Genomic DNA, 22,665 nt, shown 5'->3' on the forward strand with positions numbered 1-22,665 from the left:
AAACTGAGACAACCTTTTATAAACCAAAAAAATTATCAAACAAGTTTTTATGACAGTTTTTAAAATTTTTGTAAATATAAATTGAAAACTGAAAACGAAATGGTTACCAAACCAGCTTGATGGTAAAAATATCGTGAAATTAACAAATAATTAAATAAGTTACCAACGCAAGAAATGACTTATCAAAAGATTTTTAGGCTATGTATGGTTTGATTTTCAAAATTTTTTTTTTAAAAATTAAAAATTAATTTGGTTAAGAAATAAGAAATAAGAAATAAAAAATAATTATCAAACCATACATAGCCTAAGAATACTAAATTCTTAGGCTATGTCACCAAACACAATATTTTTTACTTTTTTATTTTTTATTTCTTAACCAAATTAATTTTTAATTTTTTTTTTTAAAAATTTTAAAAATCAAACCATACGTACCCTAAGAATCTTTTGATAAGTCATTTCTTACATTGGTAACTTATTTAATTATTTGTTAATTTTACGACATTTTTACCATCAAGCCTGTTTGATAACCATTTCGTTTTCAGTTTTCAATTGATATTTACAAAAATTTAAAAACCTGTCATAAAAGGTTTTTAATTTTTATTTATTTATAAATGGTTGTCTCAGTTTGTAAATTTAAAGAAAAAACGTAAATTCAAAAAATGAGCTTACATTGGTTTTTAAATAGAAATTTAAAAACTTTACTAACAAATTTTTTTTTTCAATTAATTTTTTTCCAACTAATACTAACTGAGGGGGCAATTGATAATGCTACTTTAAACCTTTGAGGGGATTGTAATTTCTAAAATGTGAGGGGTGTCGTGTAATTTACCTAATAAGGGAAAAATTGGTATTTAGAAAAATTAAATTGCTGAAGGGAGAATCTGCAATAAAATTTTAAACCTCAGGGAAGAGATGTAATTTCTAAAAAGTGAAGAGAAAAACTATAATAAATATAAACTTAAGGGTGTCAGTGTAATTAAATTACTTTTTTGGACAAACTTTACACCACAACCACCATCCCCCAATATACACACCAACCACAACCCAACACCAGTGTTGTGTCGACGTTGGAGTCAGCCTAACTAACCATTTCCCCTTAACAGTTGCCTTCCATCCTCATTCTCTTCCACAGCACCCACCTTTCCAGCCTTCTTCTTTATCTTTTTCTTCTCTTTTTCTAGGGTTTCGAAGTTTGGTGAAGTTGGGAGGGTTGAAGAGTGAACAGCGATGGGAGGAGATTGCGATCTAGCGATAGCGATTGTGAGAGAGAGAGAGAGAGGTCACGATCTAATGATCACAACTGAAGGGGAGGGGGGCTGCTGCGACAGTAGCGGGACGAGGCATTGACGACGCAAAGGGGTTGTGAAGCAAATGAATTGAGGTTAGAGAGGAGAAAGTAGCGACGGGAGGGGGAGAGAGACTGGAGAGGGGCGGCGGCATGGGAGGTTGAGAGAGACTGAGGAGGGAACAACGCCGGCAGGAGGCGGTGGTGGCCGGCGATGGTCAAGATTATTTTGGTATTATACAAAAATTAATGAGGTGTATCGAGAAAAAGTCAAAAAATTCAAAAAATAAAATAAAATGAATAATGTTAGACATTTCAAAAGTTTTATTAAAATTTTTATTAAATCTTTTACATGGGTGTGTGACTCACATAGAACTCATATGATATAAATTTTACACCCACACAAGATATTTGATAAAAATTTTAATAAAACTTTTAGACTCTTTAACATCACTCAAAAAAATACAACGTCTTACTAGGAAGTGAGTCCCAACCAGTACGGGCGCCCACTAATTTATGAGGAGAAAAGTTAGAGATCATGAAATTTTTTTCATAAAAATGATTATGAAAGATTTATGATCTTTGGATTACCTTGATTAGTGTGTGGTACTTTAGTCTAAATGTAATCTAAAGGCCACAAAGCTTTTATGATTATTTTCATGAAAATTTTTTCATGATACTTAACATTGCTGATATGTGAGACATTGCTTTATGAAGTTTTTACACAGATTATGTACGGATGCTTGTTTTCATTTTTCAAAAAACACTTTTTAAAAAATTTTACTTTCTTACTTTCCGTGTTTTTTTGTTTTTACTAAATTTTTTTAATATTTTAAGTAATTTTTTTACTTTTTAGACACACCTAACATAAATATACCTAAAAAGTAAAAAAATTATAAAAAAAATCTTTTAAAAATTCACTAAATACCAAAAATACAAGAATTTATTATATTTTTTGTATTTTTATGTATTTATTAATTTTTTAAAATATTTTTTCATAAATTTTTTATTTTTTAAATACAGCCTAAGTAAGGTGCATCTAAAAAAATAAAAAAAATGTTTAAAATTTTAAAAAATATTCACTAAAAACAAAAAAAAATACGAAAACTAAAAAGTTTAATTTTTAAAAAATTTAATTAAGAAAACTCAAAGCAAACACGCTGCCAAGCTTTGGAGAAAAAATTGGGTGATCCTAGCATTATTCCTACTTCACTCGGAACCACATATTTCATTTGTTCTCACCTGCATTTCGACTTCTCCCCAGAATGGAGTGCAATACCAACTTCCAGACTTCAACTCAATCCTCCAAGAATCTGAAAAGAAGCACCCAATCAAAGACCATCATTCTCTTCGTCTTTTTTACCCTAATCACCACATTGCTCTTTGCTTCTCTTCTCAGGGACTACTCATCGTCTACCCCGGCCAAGTCCTCTTTGGTTCCACCACCACCACCACCACATCCACTGATCAAGAGTGCCTGCACCAACACTTTCTACCCTTCTCTCTGCTTCACCACCCTCTCTTCCACCATTCCCACCTCCAAGAACGGCTCAACAACCCTCCATTATCTTCTTGAGTTTGCGATCAATCAAACCATCAGAACAGTCGTGGACACTGGGTTTGATGTTACGGGTCTCTTTACCCACCAAGATTTGAATTCTCACGAAAAGAACGCTCTGAATGACTGTGCAGATATGCTGGATCAAACCCTTTATGAACTTGGACAAGCCATTGATGACTTGGGTAGATTCCCAGCTTCTATAGGTTATCTTCATCGATCGTATGGTAATCTCAAAACCCTTCTCAGCGCGGCGATGACAAACGAGAATACGTGCATTGATGGATTCACTGATTTGGAAGAATATGATTTGAAGGGACAGAAGGGTCTCAAAGAATACCTTCAAGGCTTGTTGGATCCCATTTCTCACATGATCAGCAATTGCTTGGCCATGATCAAGTATATGGAGACCATAAACCCCCAAGCAATCAGCAAGAATGTACCAATGTTGATCAACAACGTGCCGGAAGATGAGTTCCCCTTGGCGTGGATGACGACGGGTCATCGGAGGATGATGGAAAGAGGGCGCAGAGTGAGGCCACACGTTGTTGTTTCCAGCGATGGGATTGGAAAACACCGCACCATTGGAGAGGCGGTCAGGATGGCCCCAAACATGAGCTTGAACAGGTATGTGATAAGAATAAAGGCAGGAAAATACACAGAAAATGTGGTCATTCCCAGGGAGAAGGTTAATATCATCTTGGTTGGAGACGGTATGAACTCAACAGTGATCACCAGCTCTAAAAACTTCATTGATGGGTTTTCCACCTTCACTTCGGCTACCTTGAGTATGTTGCATTAACACATTTGCTTTCTCATTGTAGATTTTCTGTGCTTTCCCCAAATTTGATTTCTTCCATTATGTTTGCAGCTGTGGTTGGAGACAAATTCATAGCAACGGACCTTACAATCATGAACACAGCCGGTCCACAGAAGCACCAGGCAGTTGCTCTACGGGTGAATTCCAATGCTGCCTTCTATCGTTGCAACATCATTTCCTATCAGGACACCCTTTACGCTCATTCTCTCCAACAATTCTACCGTGAATGTACAATCCAAGGCACAATTGATTTCATCTTTGGCAATGCAGCAGCGATCTTCCAGAACTGTCTCATTCAAGTTCGAAAACCAATCCTGGGTCAAGAGAACATGATCACTGCTCAAGGGAGAGAGGACCCAAACCAGAACACCGGCATATCATTACAGAACTGCACCATAGTTGCTGCACCAGACCTTACTGTGGCTGAGAGGGCCAACTTTTCGACCTTCTTGGGTAGGCCATGGAGGAACTATTCGCGGACAATCGTCATGAAGAGCTATCTCGGGGATCTGATACACCCAGAAGGTTGGCACAAGTGGAATGAATATAGCACCTTAGACACTGTAGAGTACACAGAATACATGAATTCTGGACCAGGTTCAGATACGAGACAAAGGGTCACCTGGGCAGGGTACAAAAAGAATTGCAGTGAAGATGTAGCAAGGCAGTTCACAGTGGGCTCTTTCTTACACGGAGCAGATGATTGGTTGGAATCGACAGGTTTTCCTCTTTCTAATGGTCCATGAGATGCAGATTCAGGGAAACTGAAAATGTACAAAGAAACTTCTGTATATATCCCAAACAGCTGTGGATTTACAATAATCAATTGAACACAATTTGTTAGTATAGCAACATAATTCAGACTAACTCTGCAACTAGTCTCCATGAATTTGAGAGTTTTCTGCTTTTGGTGACCCTGCTGCATGCATCAAACATTAAACTGATTGAAGAGGAAACAAGAGCAAAAATTATACAATAAACCTGAATGGTTCTTGTGAATATATTATTTGTTTTCCCTCGGATACTAGCCCCACTTTGTTTCAGGGAACTAAACCAACCACTTCTCTGCCTAGTAAAAAGAAATAGAATCACTCTGTACACTGACGTAGGAAAAACTCGAAATGTTCATCTGGAAAATTTATATACATTCAATCCCCTAGTTGCAAAAATTTCCTTTTGTTACACTAGGGGGGTTTAGCTAATTATTCACTGTGCTAAATACCCAGGGCATTGAGAAAGCCGGCACTTGAAAGAAAGCATGGATGTATGGTTCATTAAAATTTCAAGGTCCTTTTGGTCTGTGTGTTCATGTCCCTTTCTTTCCATTTCTGAAAAATCCAACTCTTCTACACTATGTAATCACAGAGGAGCCACCAAATATGCAGCAAACGTTTCTTCATAATCCACCTTTAATTTACTACATTCTTTTACTCATCTCATTCCTGAATTTCCCTCGTCTTTTTCTGCTGGTGGAGTGGCTGCCTTGGATAGAGAACTATTGCAAATATCAAAGCAAAAGCAAGACCAGCAACCCCGCTAAAGGGTTGGAATGGGTGAGTACCAGTAGCCCACTGGGGAAAATTGGGCTGATATGTCAAGAAACCACCCATTTGTAAGATGAAACTTGAAGCCATTATCCCTGAGCGCAATCCAATTGGTATGGAGAGGCTACCATGGTTTCTTTGCCGAGCCCCTGCAAGACCCAATGACAGAAGCCACAGGCCCGGAACTGCCCACGGAGACCTGAAATTGGGTTGAAGAAAAGGATCATGATATTTTCACTTCCATATAGTCATTAGAAAGAATTGTAATTGCCAGAATTGGAAAAAAGGATCCAGAAGAAAAATATTGTCATGAGCATTTCGGACAGTGATCTTAAAAGGAGGGTTCTGGCATGGGTTGAAATGCAGTGCTTTATACATGTGCATGCCTATGAGGAGAGAGAAAAGGTGTTCTTAAAAATGTTTCTTTTTCCTTTTGTGAAATGCCAATAAATATAAGAAAAAGTAAGACGGAAAGAGAAACTACAAAGGCTCAATGTCAATCAAAATGCAAATGACAAACATACCTCTGAGACAAAGAAAAGGCAAGTCCTGAAATAATAATTCCGCGATAATATCCAAGATCGGTGGCAATTTCATCAGGCAACCATGACCTGAATAGCAGTTCTTCTACCAGTGATACACCTGTTGCTGTTACGATTCCTCGAACAAGAAGTAAAAGCATCTTGCCAAATCCTTTGAGCCATGTCATATCATCTAAAGAAAATGAAATAAAAGTGGAAGGCCATGACAGACGGACACAACCAAGCAGTACATTCAAAGAATGTATTGATAAAACAAGCATAACCCCTCCAATCAATCCCATAAAAAAATTTCGGATCTGCAAGAAAAAACCCAACATTAGCTTTTTGGTCCAAGCTAAACAACAGGAGAAAAAAATGTTAATAGCATTTGAAGTCCTTGAACCTTAGAGCCAAATTTGCTTATAGAAAAATTAATATACATTATTTTTAAAAAAGATGCATAATTTCTATAAAAAGAAGCAGTTTCCAACAATGACCTTGGACTCTGGATATCACCCTAAATAGAGCCTAGTGTTGAAAAATTCATATAACTAACCCTAAGTTGGGTAAATTCCATCAATGGTCGTTTATATATGATATACCTACACTTGCTACTTTAAGGACTTTGTCTTTGCACGATAAGTGAAATCCATACCTTTGATAAAGAAGTAAAATCCAGCCCATATTGCTCAATTGGATTTTCATACCCTCGAATTCTTTTGCCCCATAACATAAGAAGTATCATAATCGAGGCATAGAGGCCAACAATGCAAACAAGCTCTGCCATTTTGGAGGAGTCATGCATCACCCAGCTTCGCACAAGTGTAGGAAGAAGTGGAACAACAATTGGAGACCATAAAACAAGCACCATGAAGACAAACCCAAGTATCCTAGTGGAAGAAAGCATGATAGTGCAAAGAAGTCAGTAAACTCAATATTTAGGTTTACAATAAAACTCAATTGGGAAAGAATGAATAGTCAAAATATATTTGGAACAAGCATGTGCGCTACATTAGACACATCCACTGCTGGGATCTGCTTATAACACATTATGAAGCTTGTGTAACAAAATGGCAGATCAATGGGTATGCTGTTGATTAGTCCAGTTGAATTTTAGAAAACTAGTCCATAGAATCGAATTCTAAACTGGCGTGGCGCAGCTGGATGCTTCTGATCCATAGAACAGGAAGAGGAGTCAGCCAAAAAGAAACACTAACGACCACCAAAACAATAAAAAGAAGAATCATTATTGTTTACTTTGCTGGTTTGTATATAGAGGGCTAAATGAGTGCCAAAAGAGAATAGGGCTTGTAATAGATATGATGACCTACTGTCATGGCCCTAAGAAGAGTAGGAAAAATATGATTCCTGTTGTTAGCATGGAGTAGTTGAAATGTAAGGTATCATTAAATTGAGGCATATATTATGATGTGGTTGACGTTGAATGAAGCAATTAATGTCCCTGTGATTTAGGCACTATATCAGATATTCTTAGAAATAACTGTAACAGGTGTACAGCTGACGTTTATGATAAATTACTTGGTACAAAATATAATTTTTTTAGCTTAGTTTGTCATTTACAGTGACGGTAGATGGTAATGTTAGGAGAAGGGGTAGACCTAAATTGACGTGGGCTAGTGTAGTAAATAGAGATATGAATCTCCTTAATTTGACTAACGAAATGACCTTGGATAGAGTCAAGTGGAGAAGAAGGATTCATGCAGGCGATCCCATTTGATGGGACTTAAGGCTTAGTTTGGGTTGGTTTGGTTTAGTTTGTCATTTGATTGACGGATAAGAACTAGTTGACCACCAGCACCACTGGGAAAACAAGGATTGCCATCAAAAGCCTGCATTAAGCTAGCTTCAAAGACCATTGGTAAAGTAGATGTGTTTACTAGGAGAAAATATTATATATCTTGAAGAGAGATAAACGTAACAAGAAAAGTATTTAAAAATTCTTTCCCAGGATCTCAAAATTCTGAGAGAACTATTTGTGAATTCCAGAATCTAATGTTGAGGTTGTGGTTAAAATTTACCCAATAACCTTGAGGTTGTGTGTTTGAGTATGCGGGTAACTACTTTTTATAATGGTCAAAGGTTAGGTCTGCACCCAATATTGGGTGTATATATATATATTTTATTTTTTATATATATATATATATATGATCTGAGGTTCCTCAATTTACTAGTATGTTTAGAAGTGAAATTAAAAATCTCTCCCCAAAATTACCCATTACAACCACAGAGTCACACTTGACTAAGCAAAAATTTTATATCCCAGCTACTAAGAGACCTAGTTACCTAGACAAAATGCTTGTATAGTTTTCACCATTTTACACAATATAGGTTAACTTTTTTATATCGAGAGGGTATTGCTCCATAAGCAATCCTGCTGTGGAATAGAAGAAATAACAAGAAAAGGAGAAAAAAGGGGCACAGGGTACAGAGCTAAATTTGACTAGCCATATCAGATAATTTTGTTGATTCTCCAAGATAATGTTGCAAAAACTAGTGGCTGAACCAAAAGCTATCAACAATAACAACTACATAGCTAAAATCAACAATGAGAATTCCTATGGAACCTTCTTCATTTTGCAGCTTCTCAACCCTAAAACACAAGAATAAAGTTGTAAAGAATCTGAAAAGTGATAATATTTCTGGTATAAAGTATGGCAACAATACAATACAAATTGAAGCACAGTTAATTCCCTGAGTGCTAAGGCTCTCCACCAGAGTTATTTAAGTCCAAGTGATACATATTCACTTAAGTTGTACCTTCTTCATGTGTGATATATTAAAAGTTTTCTTTCTTTCAGAAATTTAGGCTCTGTTTGGAAGAGCTTTGGAATTGTAATTCCACCTTAGTTTGCGCATGATGTTTGGTTGTAGTTTTCAAAAATTAATTCTACACCCACTTTTGAAAACTCTTTTCCAGACGGAAAAATTTGGCTAACCCGGTTGTCCTCCTAGACGTTTGGCCGGTTGACCAGAATAGTGTAGGTTTTTTTTTTTTTTTTTCACCTATTATTTTTATATTTTAAATAAAAAATATTTCCAGAATTTTTTAAATTTTTTTTATGAGCTTTGAATAAGATTTTGGGTTGTGTGTTTGATTATGAATTGTAAGTTTTTGAATTAAATATCATATGTTACATCATTCATTTCAAACTCAATTCAAAACTCTTTTCAAAACTCATAACCAAACAAATTTTCCACACTCAAATTATAATTCCAAAACTCACAAACTCAAAATACAACTCTATTCTCAAATCATATTTAGAAAATTCTACCAAACACTACCTTAATCTTCTTCAGTTAGTTTTCAATAAATAAACTACAATTTATACTTTTAATGTGAAGAGAGAAGAGAGAACCTCCAGTAACTTAATTTACCTTTGAAACAAGGGTCGTTCAGCAATACGCAGAAACGAGATAAGCCTATCAGTCAAACTCATAGCACCACGCATACCCCCCCAAAGCAAAGCAAATTTACCAACCATCCTCAACATGCCACCCTTTTGTGCCAATTCTGTCAGCATCGCCACCAGCCTGAGTGGACAAGGAGAACAGTGAGTATATCAAGGGAAATCAGTATTTATGTGTTAATTAAACAACTGACCAGACCTGTCATGATCCACTTCGCCATCTTCTTTCATAGGTACCACAGGACCAGCAACAGACATGGCTTTCTCTGCAAGGCTTGTGACTATGCCATTCTGGTTTTTCTCAGATATTTCCTCCTCGAGCTTGTCAGGCTTCTTCTGATGATTTCCTTTCTCCTCCAAGGACTTGGACAAGCTTTTAGAAGTTTCATTAACTTTGGCTGAATCCTTCAATGCCCATAAATCACCAACAAACATAAAGACCCAACAAGAAAAAAAAATACACAATGGCACAACCTAGCATGCATCATTATTTATGAAGAGTTGTTGATGCTGTTCCAGTTAAGACCATAAAGTTTGGGCAAATAACTTCCTTGAATTTAACAAGTAGTAACGTTGAGAGAGGAAAACTTTCAAGATTTATTAATATGACAAACTGTAGAAGAGGAAGACAGGAAGAAGGCCAAACTTTGTGAGGCAAAATACGAAATAATCTGAAAGGGCTTCGTTCATTTCTGTTCAAGAAAAGGGAATACATGCACAAGATTCCATGACCAAAATGAGAAGGATAAACTGGGTGGCAGTTTTCTTCGAAAGTCAACAGTTAACACATTGAGGGAAAAGTTAAAAAGGAAGATGTGAAGAAGGCAATGAAAAATTACTCCTAGACAGTTTAGAATGTGCCAGTGTTGTTGGCCAAAAACAGTAAGGCCATTAATGTAATCTTTCATTTCAGAAAATAACAAACATGACAGTCATGTAATATCAATACTGCATTTTCTAGGTAAATGACACCACTTTCACTCCTTTTTATTAATTGAAGCAACTTCACACTTTATATGTGCATCAGAACAACTTGCAAGAAATCTGAACAAAGTCATAGTTATTTTGGGGTGATAAGAGACACCCTCTGATGAATTTGACACAGATAAAATATCCAACTCACTTGTGAGGAATGATATCCCAAAATTTGTCATCATAGGAGCAGGTTAAAAGAATAATACATAGTGTGAAGAGATCTAAGTGTCACCTGTTGATGCACCAACAAAGCTGATGCTCCCAGGGCAGCTGTAACAACACCAATCATGACAGAACCATTGTTTAGTTTTTTTAATTCATCCTTTTTCCCATCTCTGCTTCTGGACAAATTGTAGTTCAGATTGATTTTATTACGAAGCAGTCGATCAGCCTCTGTCTCAAATAGTCGAGCACCATTTCTTTCCACAGAATGATTAATTTGATCAAGGGCCATGGCTTCACTTTGGCTATTACCATTTACTGTTTCTACATTGAAATTTTTTCTCAAAGCAGCTAAGCAAGAGCCTACAACAACACCAACTGGGAGTACTCTTCTCAAATAATTGGTTTCCTGAACAGCTAAATAAATAGCCTTTATTATATGCTCTCCATGAAGCGTACCTATTTTTTCCAAATGATTGTCTTTACCATCCAAAAACCATGTATGATCCTTCCCATGTCCTGCAGCCAGAGACACCACCTTTGAAATTTCTTCCATATCTCTGGCAAGATTGGGCTCTATCTCTTTCGTGTTATCTGTACTTAGCCTTCGACCCACTTCGACCTTCAATGAATCCAGTACAATATTCTTAACAAAGCTCATCACCTCTGAGTCTGATGTTTCATTACCAATTACAAGTTTTTGATTCGAGTTGCCCACTTTCTCATATTCTTGATCTTGAACGGGCTCCTCTTGTTTTTCAGCATCCATTATAACATATGGTGGTTCAATAAATTCGTCTGTATCTGATTTTGAAGGTGAATGAGCCTGAATATCTTTGTTGGCACCTTCATGAGTAGCAACATCACTGGCAGAATCTTCATTATTTCCAGATAGTTCCAAGAGCTTCCACTGATCTTCTTCTGGAAAATAGTCGAGAAATAAAGCAGTAGTTGTATCTAAGTCTAGTGATTTGGTATTTGGCATCTTCGAAAGAAGATATTTACGGAGGAATTCCTTGTAAAGAGAGTCACCATATGGGTTTGTAGTTATAAACAGTGGAACATTATATAAATGCCTTATATTTGAATTCTTGGCCAAAAGGTTGCTGCTTACCAAAAGTTCCTTTGTTCCATTTTCCTCTTTACTTTCCCCGTTAAATGGATCAGGGCTTCCTATAAGTCTCTCCTTGTCTGGCCATCTGGTTCTCGCATCATTATGTGAAACTGTTCTATCATATGAAGGAAGGTCATCTACCATGTCAGACTCTGAGCTCTGGTCATTTTTATTTTCTTCTTTCCTTGTTGAGTTATAGTCATTAATGACTTGATGGTTCTCAGGTATAGAGCCAATTCTCCTGTCCTCAACCTCTTTCTTATCAACTTTAGTTTCATTGTCTTTCTTATCATCAACTTTAGTTTCATTGTCCTTATCAACTTTAGTTTCATTGTCTTTTTCCTCCTCCATCTGAGTAATCATATCTTCTATTGCACCAAATACGCTGTTAACAGCCACTTGTGTGGAATCATCTATCCCTGTCAAGGTACTAAATGCCTGAGAAACACTGAAGGTTGGGGAATCAGAGCTGTTTTGATTCAAAACGGAATGTGTACTGTTTTCCTCCCTTTTCTGATCATCATTTCCTTCGCTTTCCATTGGTTGGGCATCTCCTTTGCTTTCCATTGGTTGGGCATCTCCTTCGCTTTCCATTGGTTGGGCCTCAGAAGATGGTACTGGATGTGACAATCCTTCCTCTGTCATGTTGGATGACATGTTATTTTGATCAGTAGAAGAATTTGTTACTTTTTCTACATTTTCCTGGATATTGTTCTCCTCTTTCCTTTCAAACTTAGCTAGTCCACCATTCTGGTTCACGATGTGTAGGTCAACAGTTGCATCCTCACTGCCACCAGGCCTTTCAGACTGGCTGGGAAAATTAGGCTTAGCAACAGTCTCTGACCCATTTTCATTAGAGTCAGGATATTGAGCAGCTCTTTCTCTAGACATATCCACATTTTCCTGATCTTTTTCCCATTCAACAGTGTCCTTGTTTCCTGAACTGGAGATGTCACCTCCTTGGGTATTTGATTGAAAGTGACCACTATCAGTGGTTTTTTGCAGTGTCTCTGAAGTCTGAAGCTCTGATTCCAGGCCCCCAGCAGGCCTGTCCACAGAAACTTGATTATCATTAGAACTATCTGTCAGGTCATCAACCCTATTGCTTAGATCTGAAGAATGAGGATCTTCATACCCTCCACCACTTGAGAGTTCAACATTTTCCTGGATCTTTGACTTTAATCCGGAAGCCACATTAGGTATCCGATTGATATTCAGAAATCCATCAAGCTTAAAATTTGTTCCCTGATTATGCAAAATTTCAGAAACAGCAGCTGTAAGCTTGCCACGAACATCCTCAGGCACAGCATCTTGCAAAGCTTTCACAACTGTCTCTCCTTGGCCCACAGCCATCAGGACCTAGACACAAACGACAAAAAATTGTGATAAAAATTCCATAATTTTTTGGCAGCATAATTATACTTTATCCATTAAGTAGCCCACTGAATCATTTTAAACCAAGTCCTGTGGATCCAAATATGCAAGTATATCAAGGAAATTCATTAACACATGAGACATTCTTAAATAGCTCATAACAGTATTTATGAGACAATTTTGAGTTCTACAAGGTGATACTTCATAATTATTATTACCTAGAATCCCTACTCCATGAAAAACAAATAGACAACTTTTATTTCTGAACTCATCTTAATGAAATGCCAAGCAGAATCTCACACCACAACATGGAAGCATCATACAAGGAGAGAGAAACAAACTCTATTTTAATTTTTCTCCATAAGGGTAGCACTCTCTAGGACCTATCTATACAATTCCACATCAGCCATTTGACCAATATCACAACAATGAAAATAATTTCTTTCAAGGGAAAAGCTATTGGCACCAAGGAGTTCAAATGTGCCAGGCAGTCATTCTCACCACCACATGAATAATTTTGAAACACACTATGATATTACAAAAAAAAAAAAAAAATTACAACACTTAACCTACAATGATTTCTATAGATATAGGGGGGAAAAATAATGACATGATATGAAATCAGTTAACAATAAAAAATGTTTTAGCATTAACTGAAAAATATAGAACTGCTACAGGTTTCATGGTTTCATATTTCATTTTGTGCACACAACATACAGAGCATGTAAAACTAACCATTGTTAACTGAAATACAATATATTGAAGATCAGTATGCAACTAATAAAGCAATACCTTCTGCTTCTGTTCTTCAGTCAGAGTACCAGGCATGGTCACATCAAGCATATTCATAGCCACTTGTGCAGTTTGGAGCACTTGGCCTCTTTCATCATCTGTAGGATTGCCTTCCTCTTTGACTAATACTGCATCAACAGAGCTAGCCTGCTCTAATGTACCATTGCTCTTTTGTTGCAATCCTCTATCTTCAATTTCAGGATTTCTCTGTGAATCATGTCTGAATCTTGAACTGATGCTAGCTGAGATATCACTTTCTCCAAGCCTCTCCTCTAAAGGATATGAAGAATACCCATTTAAAACATTTGACTGAGAAAGATTTAGGAGTTTGTTTACTCTACCACTTTTATCAGATGCTGTGCCTTCCACCCATGCTAAACCTTTTGAAGGATTGAGGGTAACATTGACATCTTTCAAAAGAGGATGGCGGCCTTTTAAAAGTCCAAGTTCCACAGCTGCAAGCCACTGCACATACCACATGCATACTCATAACATTGACAGTTGCACAAGTGATATTTACATTGGCCAAAATCCTAGTATACCACTATCAAACATTCCATTCCATATCAATAAAACCAGAAGATCATTACACATGGTGATGGTGGCGAGATCAGTATCACACATCCAGACACACATCATTCAAACAATACCAAGATAACTGAAATAGGCATAAAATGAAATTTGTTTTCCCAAGAAAATAATTTTTGAAAATATTGGTACTCCTTCAACCCCAAATAACTAAGTACTCCAATAGTTCTTTTACTTCAATACAAAATTGACACATCAACACTAAAAACAAACTTAGGATGAGAGACAAATATAAAGCAGTCAACATAACAAATAAGATGGTGAGGATTCATAAAATCATTCCTGGAAATAACCAACTTTCAGGAGCTTCCTAAATAAGCTTGGGCCAGCCAAAATGATATTTTTTGCTCTTCTTTATTGTGACAGTTTGGAGACTAACTTTAGTGTGGCAGTTTGAAGACTAACACAAAGCAGTGGTTGCGAAGTCCCGTTGTGGTTGTGTTTTGAGCTTATCTTAGCACAGGGAAAAAAAAATGTTGCATTAGTTTTGGGACACTGGTTTTAATTACCTAAAATTGGCCTATTTGACTTAACATTAACCTTGATATTTTGGAACTAAAAATTGTGAAAACAAGATTAAGGGGCAGAAACTAGATCCTCACTCAAAGCCTGCTTGAAAAGAGCTTGAGCGCAGCACTCAGTGGTTTCTAAAAAAATATAAAAATTCCAAGAGGCTCCTTCTCGTAGCCTGCTCAAAGAGCGGTCACATGGGTGACAACATTACATGAAAGAGAACAGGGATAGTAGTGTGCTTGAGCTGGGTAACATGCACAAGTTTTTGTAATTCATGCAATGTCTTTTCTAAACAAACTATAAATAGGCATTAGGCTAAGGGCTCTCAGAAAACTCTGATATATTAATCAGTGAAGAGACCCGAATGTTCTAATGATTCAATAGCTTTAAATGATTGTTTTCTTTTGACAAAAGTCCATGGACTTTCGCCCTGCTACATGCCTTTGGTCGATTGAGTATCGAAGCCGTGAAGAGAAAAATGGTTGAGACTGTGGTTTGGCTATTCAATAAAGAGGAGTATAAAGGTTTTAGAGCCACCATGTCTGAAGAATGAGTGTTACACATGGAAGACGTCAAAATGTGAAGGTCAACCGGGTTTGGGTTGTAAGTCCTTACTTTCTTGAGTCTTGTATAAACTCATAATTGATAGAGGATTGTTATACCGATGGGGTATGCCTATGATTTTTCTTTAAGGATTGTTTTTCCTAATATTTTTTTTGATAAGTTGTTCCTAAACTTTTCCACATAAACTGCCCCCTCATTTCCTTTTACTTGTATTATTACCATTGTGATTGATTAATTTATACAAATTGGCATTAGTTTGTGCCTGATAAATTGCTTACCTAATTTTAATTTGTTAAAAAAATGCCTAGGGTAGCGAATTCACCCCCTTTTGGCACAAACTTGTCCGCCTCTACAATTTCAAATTTGAGTTTTCCTCCTTAATCATTCTATATTCTTAAATAGGGCTACATTTCACCTTTAAATTCAACCATCTAATTCAAGGGTGCTTACTTCCGCTATTGTTCCTCTTCCATCTCCTACTCTTCTAACACTCATTTCACTAATATTATGCGATAACCTTTTGTTTTACCTCTTATCACTTCTTTCAAATTTTTACAACAATCATAATCATTCCAACATACCAAAGTTTATATCCTATTCCTTTAATTTTCAAAGATTTCCCCCCACCTTTTTAGTTTCTTTACACAAATAATGTTAATTACCCTTCTAATCATAGTATCTACAAATGCCATCCATTTACCTATCAATATTATAATGTTCAAGGCATATCCCACTCTCTTGGACTAACTTCGTTACCCGCACTAGTCTATTGAAGTTTGAAAACCCTCACCTAACCCTCACCACAACAATTGTCAATGTGGCATGTTACATGGGGAGAACGCCCTAGTTATACCCTTCACCATTTGTAACTACACACGGGCTTTGATGCAGCATGTCGCAAGTAGGGAATGCCCCAACTGAGCAATTTTAGGATACATGTTCATAAAGATGTGACTATAGGTTTTACGTTGGCTATCAACCTACTGCACAAGGTTTTTTGTTTTCTCCCCCCCAAATACCAAATCAAAGGGGTTCTCGTTCGAATCTTGAGAAACAAGGTGTATACTGATTTTAAGAACTGAAAATATTCTTTTCAATGTTTGATTTGTCTACAAGCATAAACTGATCAGTGACTATGACATACAATTTACAAATATATTCATAGTCTAAAAGGACAATTTTAAGGTTTTTTGCATTTTAAAAGTATAGCATGTTATCTAACATTTTGTTACTGTTAGCAACATATGTTGAAATCAAAATAAATGGTGCAGTGTTGACATTAACTTCAATTTCATTTTCCACCTCTAGAAGACTGGTTTGTGGGTGTAGATTGAGAGGGTAAGAAGAATGAAGTCGGTGGTTGGAATAGTTTGTGCATCGAAGGCATTGTCAGATTGAACAAAAGCACCAAATTCAAGTCATAGTCTCATTGTTTTCTTTTAATTCCTCAATCCACAGCGTGTTCATCTTATTTCGTTGTGATTGGCCCAATACCTTCACAATCTTGAGCTTTTTTCTATTCCATGTAGCTTATGTGTACATATGATTAGTTTTAACAACTTGTAAGTTGTGACCTCTTGACTGAAGTACGTTGGGAATTGGCCCTGGATTGATGTCAAGAAGACCAATTTCTTGAAAATAGGTCCTACACATCAGAATAGACTTGCTCAATGACAAAATAGTAAGCTACTTAAGTTGTTACCTCAATGGTGAGATGCTGGTACCAAGATATAGCAGATCTCTCACTTGCAATAACCCTAGATGGTGAACAAGAACATAAAAGCAGGCTTGTAAATGGATTTTCCGCTATCAAACTGCGTGGAATAGAGAACAATGGCACTGTTCCATCATCATTCTGTTAAATCAATATAACTGTAACTTGTCAGTAATGAATATATGAAGAGGATAATGGAGTAATAGACAATAATATCTAGATGAAGTTTGTGCATATGTGATGGCATAACAATTTCCACATAAATTTTTGCAGAAACTCAGGAACCTGGAAACCAGAGGTCAACTATAAGGATTTCAGAGAGAGAGGGAACAGGGGAAGGGCAAGAAGAAGAAAAAGAAATAACTACTTGCGCGGTGCCTCAAACTATAGTGATATGGTTCCTGGTCAACCAACATATAAATAAGAGGCATGCAAAGCATACCAACAACAAAAGGCATTGACATAATTATTAGAGTTAATTACACCAAGAACCCCTTAACTATTAGCCAATATCAACTTACCCCCTCATTTATGAACCCATACATTTTGACCTCTTCAACTATAAGAATGTTATCACTTTCAGCCCCTCCAGACCATCTTTAGAGGGGGGGCATTTGTACAGTTTTTATAGTTGAGGGAGTCAATATATACGGGATCATAAATTAGGGGGGTAAGTTGATATTCGCTAGGGGGTCTTGGTGTAATGAACCCTAATTATTAACGCATCTTTACAAGCATCCTTGATCAATACAACAACCAACTAATATCAAAATCCAAACAAAACACAAGTAATCTCGTAAAAATCCAAATGCACATTTCATTACTAGATGCACACCTGTATAAATAGAACAGGAATCTTCACATTTCCAACCACACCTCTAGTGCTGGATTTTGCATAAAAATCTTCTATGGCATCAAATCCATACGATACCATAGATATCGCTTTTTCAAAATCTCGGACAGATGTTGCTAGTAGAGCCTTTTCTACATCAAATCCTTTTGCTCTACCCTGAAATAGTCCCTGAAAGCATTGAAAATCAGTATACAGAAGTCACTCTAATGAAAAGACAAATGACAAGCACTACATGGTTGACCCACTTGGAGGCTTGCGAAATCTAGCACAATTTAAGTTTTATGTTGAAACATCTCCAGTCTCAAAATAAAGAAGATTAAAATCCAAACTAAACAAATAGAATCTTTGCAAAATTTACAAACCTTGTTAGATTGTAGAATATCTATGAGGCCACCTGTTAGCTTCTGATCAAGAACAATGTGATGAGAGGACCTAGTGGCCTCCTCTAAGTCAAAAGGATTGTCAATGCATGTAGCAGCCGTAAGAGGTGTTCTTTCTCCAACTTCAGCCAGGTACTTGGTTAGCATGTTTGCACCATAACCCCAGCCAACACCCATCAATGTTGTCCATGGCCTTGCCTTATTGATGAATTGTATAGCTGTGCAGATATCATCGCTGTCAGCAGCTGTAAATAACCTACATAAATGAAGTAATTCAGGTGTCCTACTATCAGCTTGTTCTCGGAGAAAAAAATTCTAAAAAGGACCAGGATTTTCTTATCCACAACCCAGTGTGTGAACGTATCTCATTCTAATACCCAAATATTTAAGGCATATGGTAGGTTCATACGCAAAGCATAAAACTAACTATTAATCAAATTAGGATGCTATTCAACTAGCAAGTTTCACCAAGCTGCAAAAAGTCAAGGAACACAATTCAATATTAGTGAGTAGAAAAGAATAAAGCAGCAGGGACCCAAGCACGTACTATGGCGAAGTTCAAAGGTTCAGTGAAGTAAGGTGCTCAAACATGCATAGAATACATGCACATATCAAAGTAAACATATGGTTACCCATATTTTTTTAATTGAGTGATTAATATATATAGTACAGCCGACCCATTTAATGGGATTTAAGGCTTGGTTTGGTTTGATTAATATATATAGGAAAAACTTTGCTGAACACATTCCCAGAATAAATTAACCAGACAATCTGAAATCCAAGCCCCCCAAAAATGCAAGACCATACACACAATTTTTCTGTATTGCTGAGTCTGCTGACATCGCATTTGCTCAGTTACATGCCTCTCTATTTTGTTTTTGTTTTACTTTTTTAATTTTTTTCCCCCTTTCTACTTCTTTTCATCTTTTCTGCCAGGAATTCAATGTATAAAAGCTATATCTAGATGTTTTTCCAATCCAATTTAGATTGAAAAATTGAGTCAATACACCTTTTGTACCAGGAATTCAATGCATAATGCTCTACCCAATTTAGACAACACAACATCTATTTAAAAGGCTATAAAAAATAGCAAACAAATTTGTCTAGAGAATTTAAAGTTGACATATTTATGGACAAGCAGTAGCAGCAACAGAGTAGAATGGAAAGAAATGACAATGAAACTCACCGTGCAGTGGTGAGTGGTGAACCAGCACACCCCCTAGGATTCATGACAACAGGAAAACAACCGCGCTTCAACGATTCGCACACAAACCACCGAATATTCTTATCCATACTCCCATCAGCAGTTCCGGGAACAAGCAAAAGCGTGGTATCCAATCCACGCTCCTCCGCCAAGTCCAAATTCGCCGGCCAATCCAAAGAAATGACTCCTCCATCATCACTACTCACACACACTCTCTGATACACAAGCTTCTCTTCCGCCTCCTCCTCCTCCTCATCACTGTCCCAAACTCGAATCCTCCCACTGTTCAACCTCACGAAATGCCTATCCTCCTTCACTAGCTTCTCATTCACGTCCTCCAATTCGAACGATATCGAAGGACAACGAAGAATCACGAAACGGTTAAACGGCGTGGGACTGGTGAACAAAATCCACTCGCCGATGTCAGAGAGTCGAGGAATTGGATTGGAATTGAAGCGAGAGAGGTAGAGAGAGACTCCGGAGGCGAAACCTAGGGCTGGAGCGATTAAATCTAGAGAATTGATTGAAGGAAAGTGAGAAACTAAGTTTTGGAACAAATTGTCGAAAGGAGATGGAGAAGGAGAAGGACCTAACTGAGTGCGAACTAGGAAGATTGGATTGGGTTTGAATCTTCGAGGTCTTCTCCATACTCGATACTCGCGAAGTTGAAATGGTCTTATGTGTAGAATTGCGAGGGTTCGATGAGGCTGCGTTAATGGAGATTGTAATTGGAGACTCATTCTGGTGATCAACAGCAACAAGAGATGAGTCTGGTCATTGAATGCTCTTTGAATGTTAACGTCAAGTTAAAAATAAAGAGAGCTCGAAGCAGAGAGAGAGAGAGAGAGAGAGATTAGACGAACCGTGAAGCCTCCAGAAGAATTGCAGAGGCGGGAATGGATGGTGATCGGGAAGGCAGGTGGAGGCTATTTTCAACCAACTACGTGGACAGAACAGAAGGGAAGGGAGAAATTATCCTGTGTTTCCGAACACAATATTAGCAGAGTGCTGTTCCAATTACGTTAGTTGTTATTAATTTTTCCTTCTTCTTTTCTAGATTGATATTGAGGGACACACCAAAAATGCTTTAGAACTCCAATATAGGAGCTCTAATAGCTCTAATGGGAATGTGGAACCCACTCTAATGTGATATTTGTGCTTGCCTTATTTATTTTTATTTTTTTATTGCTTGGACACATCACTAGAGCTCAAATTAGAGCTCTAAATTTAGAGCTCTCCAGCAACTCCCAGGGACACACCGATAACAACATGGTATTCAGCGTACATAGGATAAAAAACGAATTCCTTTCCTAGGTCCCACCGCTAAGGCACCTGGTCCGTCCACTCACTTGGGCTGCTTTGTTAGATGTTCAGGGGCTTGTTTTGGATGGGCTGGGTTCGTTAGACATAGGCAGTCCTAATTTCAAAGCCCACAGACCAGTAGTGTTGTCAAACACTAACAAACGACTGTAGCCCAATTGAATTTCGCATGGCGATGTCCAAATTGGACTGGGCAGCAGCCTGGCCCTAATGAATCTCTTTTCTCTCTGTTTCCTCCTATATGCATTACTTCTGTCAATTCTTAAGTCAATTTTTAAATGATATGAACATAATCAGGGACATTTAAACAGAAGTTTTAATTTATGAATTTATATTTAATTAAGTTTTAATTAAAATTTTTAGATTTTCAAGTCTTATTAGATTTTTAATAGGCGGAATTACCCTTCAAACAACAATTGTTCATTATTTATAAAGAAACACAATGATTTGATATTTATTTTGATTTTTAAAATTTTAAAATATCAACTTTCAAATTGAAAAAAACTAAAAAAAAAAATTATGTGAAAAAAAAAACCTAATTTTTTTTTGAAAAAATTAAGAAAACTAAATTATTTTTTGTGCATAATTAAAAATTTTGTATCTATAAAAGAGCATGATGATGGAACATTGATGTGCAAAATTGAAAAAAAAACTTTAAAAATGAAAAAACTGTTAATATTCTCGATTTTATTGGATAGTTGAATCAAACTAATAAGTAAAAGGATAAAAATGTTTAATCTCATGCTCTATTTTTTCATTAGTTTGAATTGAAAGGCAATTAGATTACCCAACAAAATAAGATACATCAGCAGATAATAAAGATAAAAGACAAACTGGTGGGAGCACAACCCATGTCGGGGGAAGACTCTAAGAAGCTTGGGTTTTGGCCACCCAATTTGCCACATGATTGTTGGACCTATTGGTCCATGAAAAGGAAAGTTGATGGGCAGAGGCGAAGAAGCGGATATCCAGAATGATAGCACTCAGCTCCCATGGAGGGACCTGCTATGAAACACAGAGTTTGATAACCGATTGGTTGTCACTTTTAACCTCTACAGACGACAAGTTATGGGCCCGAACCATTAGGTAAGCCATGCGGATAGTGAAAGCCTCAGCTTGGAAGGTTGAAGAGGTCGAAACAGTCCTGGCGTTACTATCAATTAGATGTCCATTAGAATCTCGAAGAACTGCTGTAATGGTAGCCATGGAGTTCCGCTGGCAGAATGAGGCATCGCAATTAATCTTGAAATGACCATGGCGAGCTGGAAACTAGCCTGAAACAAGAGTAGAGGGCAGTGACGCCGGCCTATGGTTTTGATTAGATGTAGCTCTAAGGAGGTTTTCTTGTTCAGTCCAAAAAAGAGCAATTCGATGGAGTGTAGCCAAAGGATCCACTGGAATATTGTTGAAGACAAACTCCTTCCTAGTTTTCCAGATAAACCAACCAACAGTTGCAATTTTACTGAGAAAATTCTGTGCACTAGAAGTAGAGGGGGCTTGGCTAATGATATCACTAGTCCACTGGGACACATTGGGAATCGAGCCAAGATCAATTCTATGATTGAGCGAGCTTTCAAACCACACTGCCTTAGACCATGAGCAATCAAATAACAGATGTTCCACAGTTTCAGTAGCTAGCAGAGAGATAGATTCGGCAAACCTCAGAAGTTCCATACCTGCACCTGAAAAGACCAGCTTTTGTTACTAGGAGGTTATGGCAAACCTTCCACCAAAAGTGCCGAATTTTGGGCAGAGTTTCTAAGCCCCAAATAATCTTCCACATATTATCAACGAGGGATAGAGAGGATGAAGGAGGGCTTCCTAATGATCGTTCCCTTAGAGATCTGGCTAGAGCATAGCCCGATTTAACTTAATAGAGGCCTGACTTGTTGGGGTGCCATATGACAGAATCATCCCGCCCTTCTACCGCAATGGGTATGACTGAAATGGCCTCAA

General features: G+C 37.1%; 2 protein-coding genes across 5 annotated transcripts; one reads left to right on the top strand and one right to left on the bottom strand.

Annotated features, from left to right (window-relative positions):
- Positions 1-971: 971 nt before the first annotated feature.
- LOC114272478 (pectinesterase) lies at positions 972-4,547 on the top strand. The gene is made up of 2 exons (XM_028214201.2): positions 972-3,631; positions 3,715-4,547. Exons 1-2 carry the CDS (start codon positions 2,551-2,553, stop codon positions 4,407-4,409), a joined length of 1,776 nt encoding a protein of 591 aa, XP_028070002.2. The 5' UTR covers positions 972-2,550; the 3' UTR covers positions 4,410-4,547.
- A 60-nt stretch (positions 4,548-4,607) lies between these two features.
- Positions 4,608-20,396, bottom strand: LOC114272477 (alpha/beta-Hydrolases superfamily protein). 4 transcript variants are annotated; one of them, XM_028214198.2, is made up of 11 exons: positions 19,372-20,396; positions 18,168-18,441; positions 17,788-17,973; positions 16,941-17,093; positions 13,574-14,038; positions 10,364-12,766; positions 9,356-9,561; positions 9,125-9,280; positions 6,384-6,618; positions 5,732-6,045; positions 4,608-5,406 (listed from the first exon to the last, which is right to left on the bottom strand). In XM_028214198.2, exons 1-11 carry the CDS (start codon positions 20,127-20,129, stop codon positions 5,100-5,102), a joined length of 5,457 nt encoding a protein of 1,818 aa, XP_028069999.2. In that variant the 5' UTR covers positions 20,130-20,396; the 3' UTR covers positions 4,608-5,099. The 4 variants fall into 4 exon arrangements, with proteins under 4 accessions (XP_028069999.2, XP_028070000.2, XP_028070001.2 ...); XM_028214199.2 differs by having other exon boundaries at positions 17,788-17,961; positions 19,372-20,312; XM_028214200.2 differs by having other exon boundaries at positions 18,168-18,403; positions 19,372-20,306.
- Between the last annotated feature and the right edge of the window lie 2,269 nt (positions 20,397-22,665).

Source organism: Camellia sinensis, chromosome 4 (assembly GCF_055761805.1).
Source record: "Camellia sinensis isolate YWXY chromosome 4, ASM5576180v1, whole genome shotgun sequence".
In the NCBI taxonomy this organism is placed as follows: domain Eukaryota; kingdom Viridiplantae; phylum Streptophyta; class Magnoliopsida; order Ericales; family Theaceae; genus Camellia; species Camellia sinensis.

Excerpts from the sequence above, each read along its gene's own strand:
- LOC114272478 (XM_028214201.2), top strand. The coding sequence starts at position 2,551 with ATGGAGTGCAATACCAACTTCCAGACTTCAACTCAATCCTCCAAGAAT. Across the intron at positions 3,632-3,714 it reads CTTCACTTCGGCTACCTTGA|CTGTGGTTGGAGACAAATTC; the intron begins GTATGTTGCATT and ends TTATGTTTGCAG.
- LOC114272477 (XM_028214198.2), bottom strand. The coding sequence starts at position 20,129 with ATGAGTCTCCAATTACAATCTCCATTAACGCAGCCTCATCGAACCCTC. Across the intron at positions 12,767-13,573 it reads CTGAAGAACAGAAGCAGAAG|GTCCTGATGGCTGTGGGCCA; the intron begins GTATTGCTTTAT and ends GTTTGTGTCTAG. Across the intron at positions 9,281-9,355 it reads GGCGAAGTGGATCATGACAG|GCTGGTGGCGATGCTGACAG; the intron begins GTCTGGTCAGTT and ends TTGTCCACTCAG.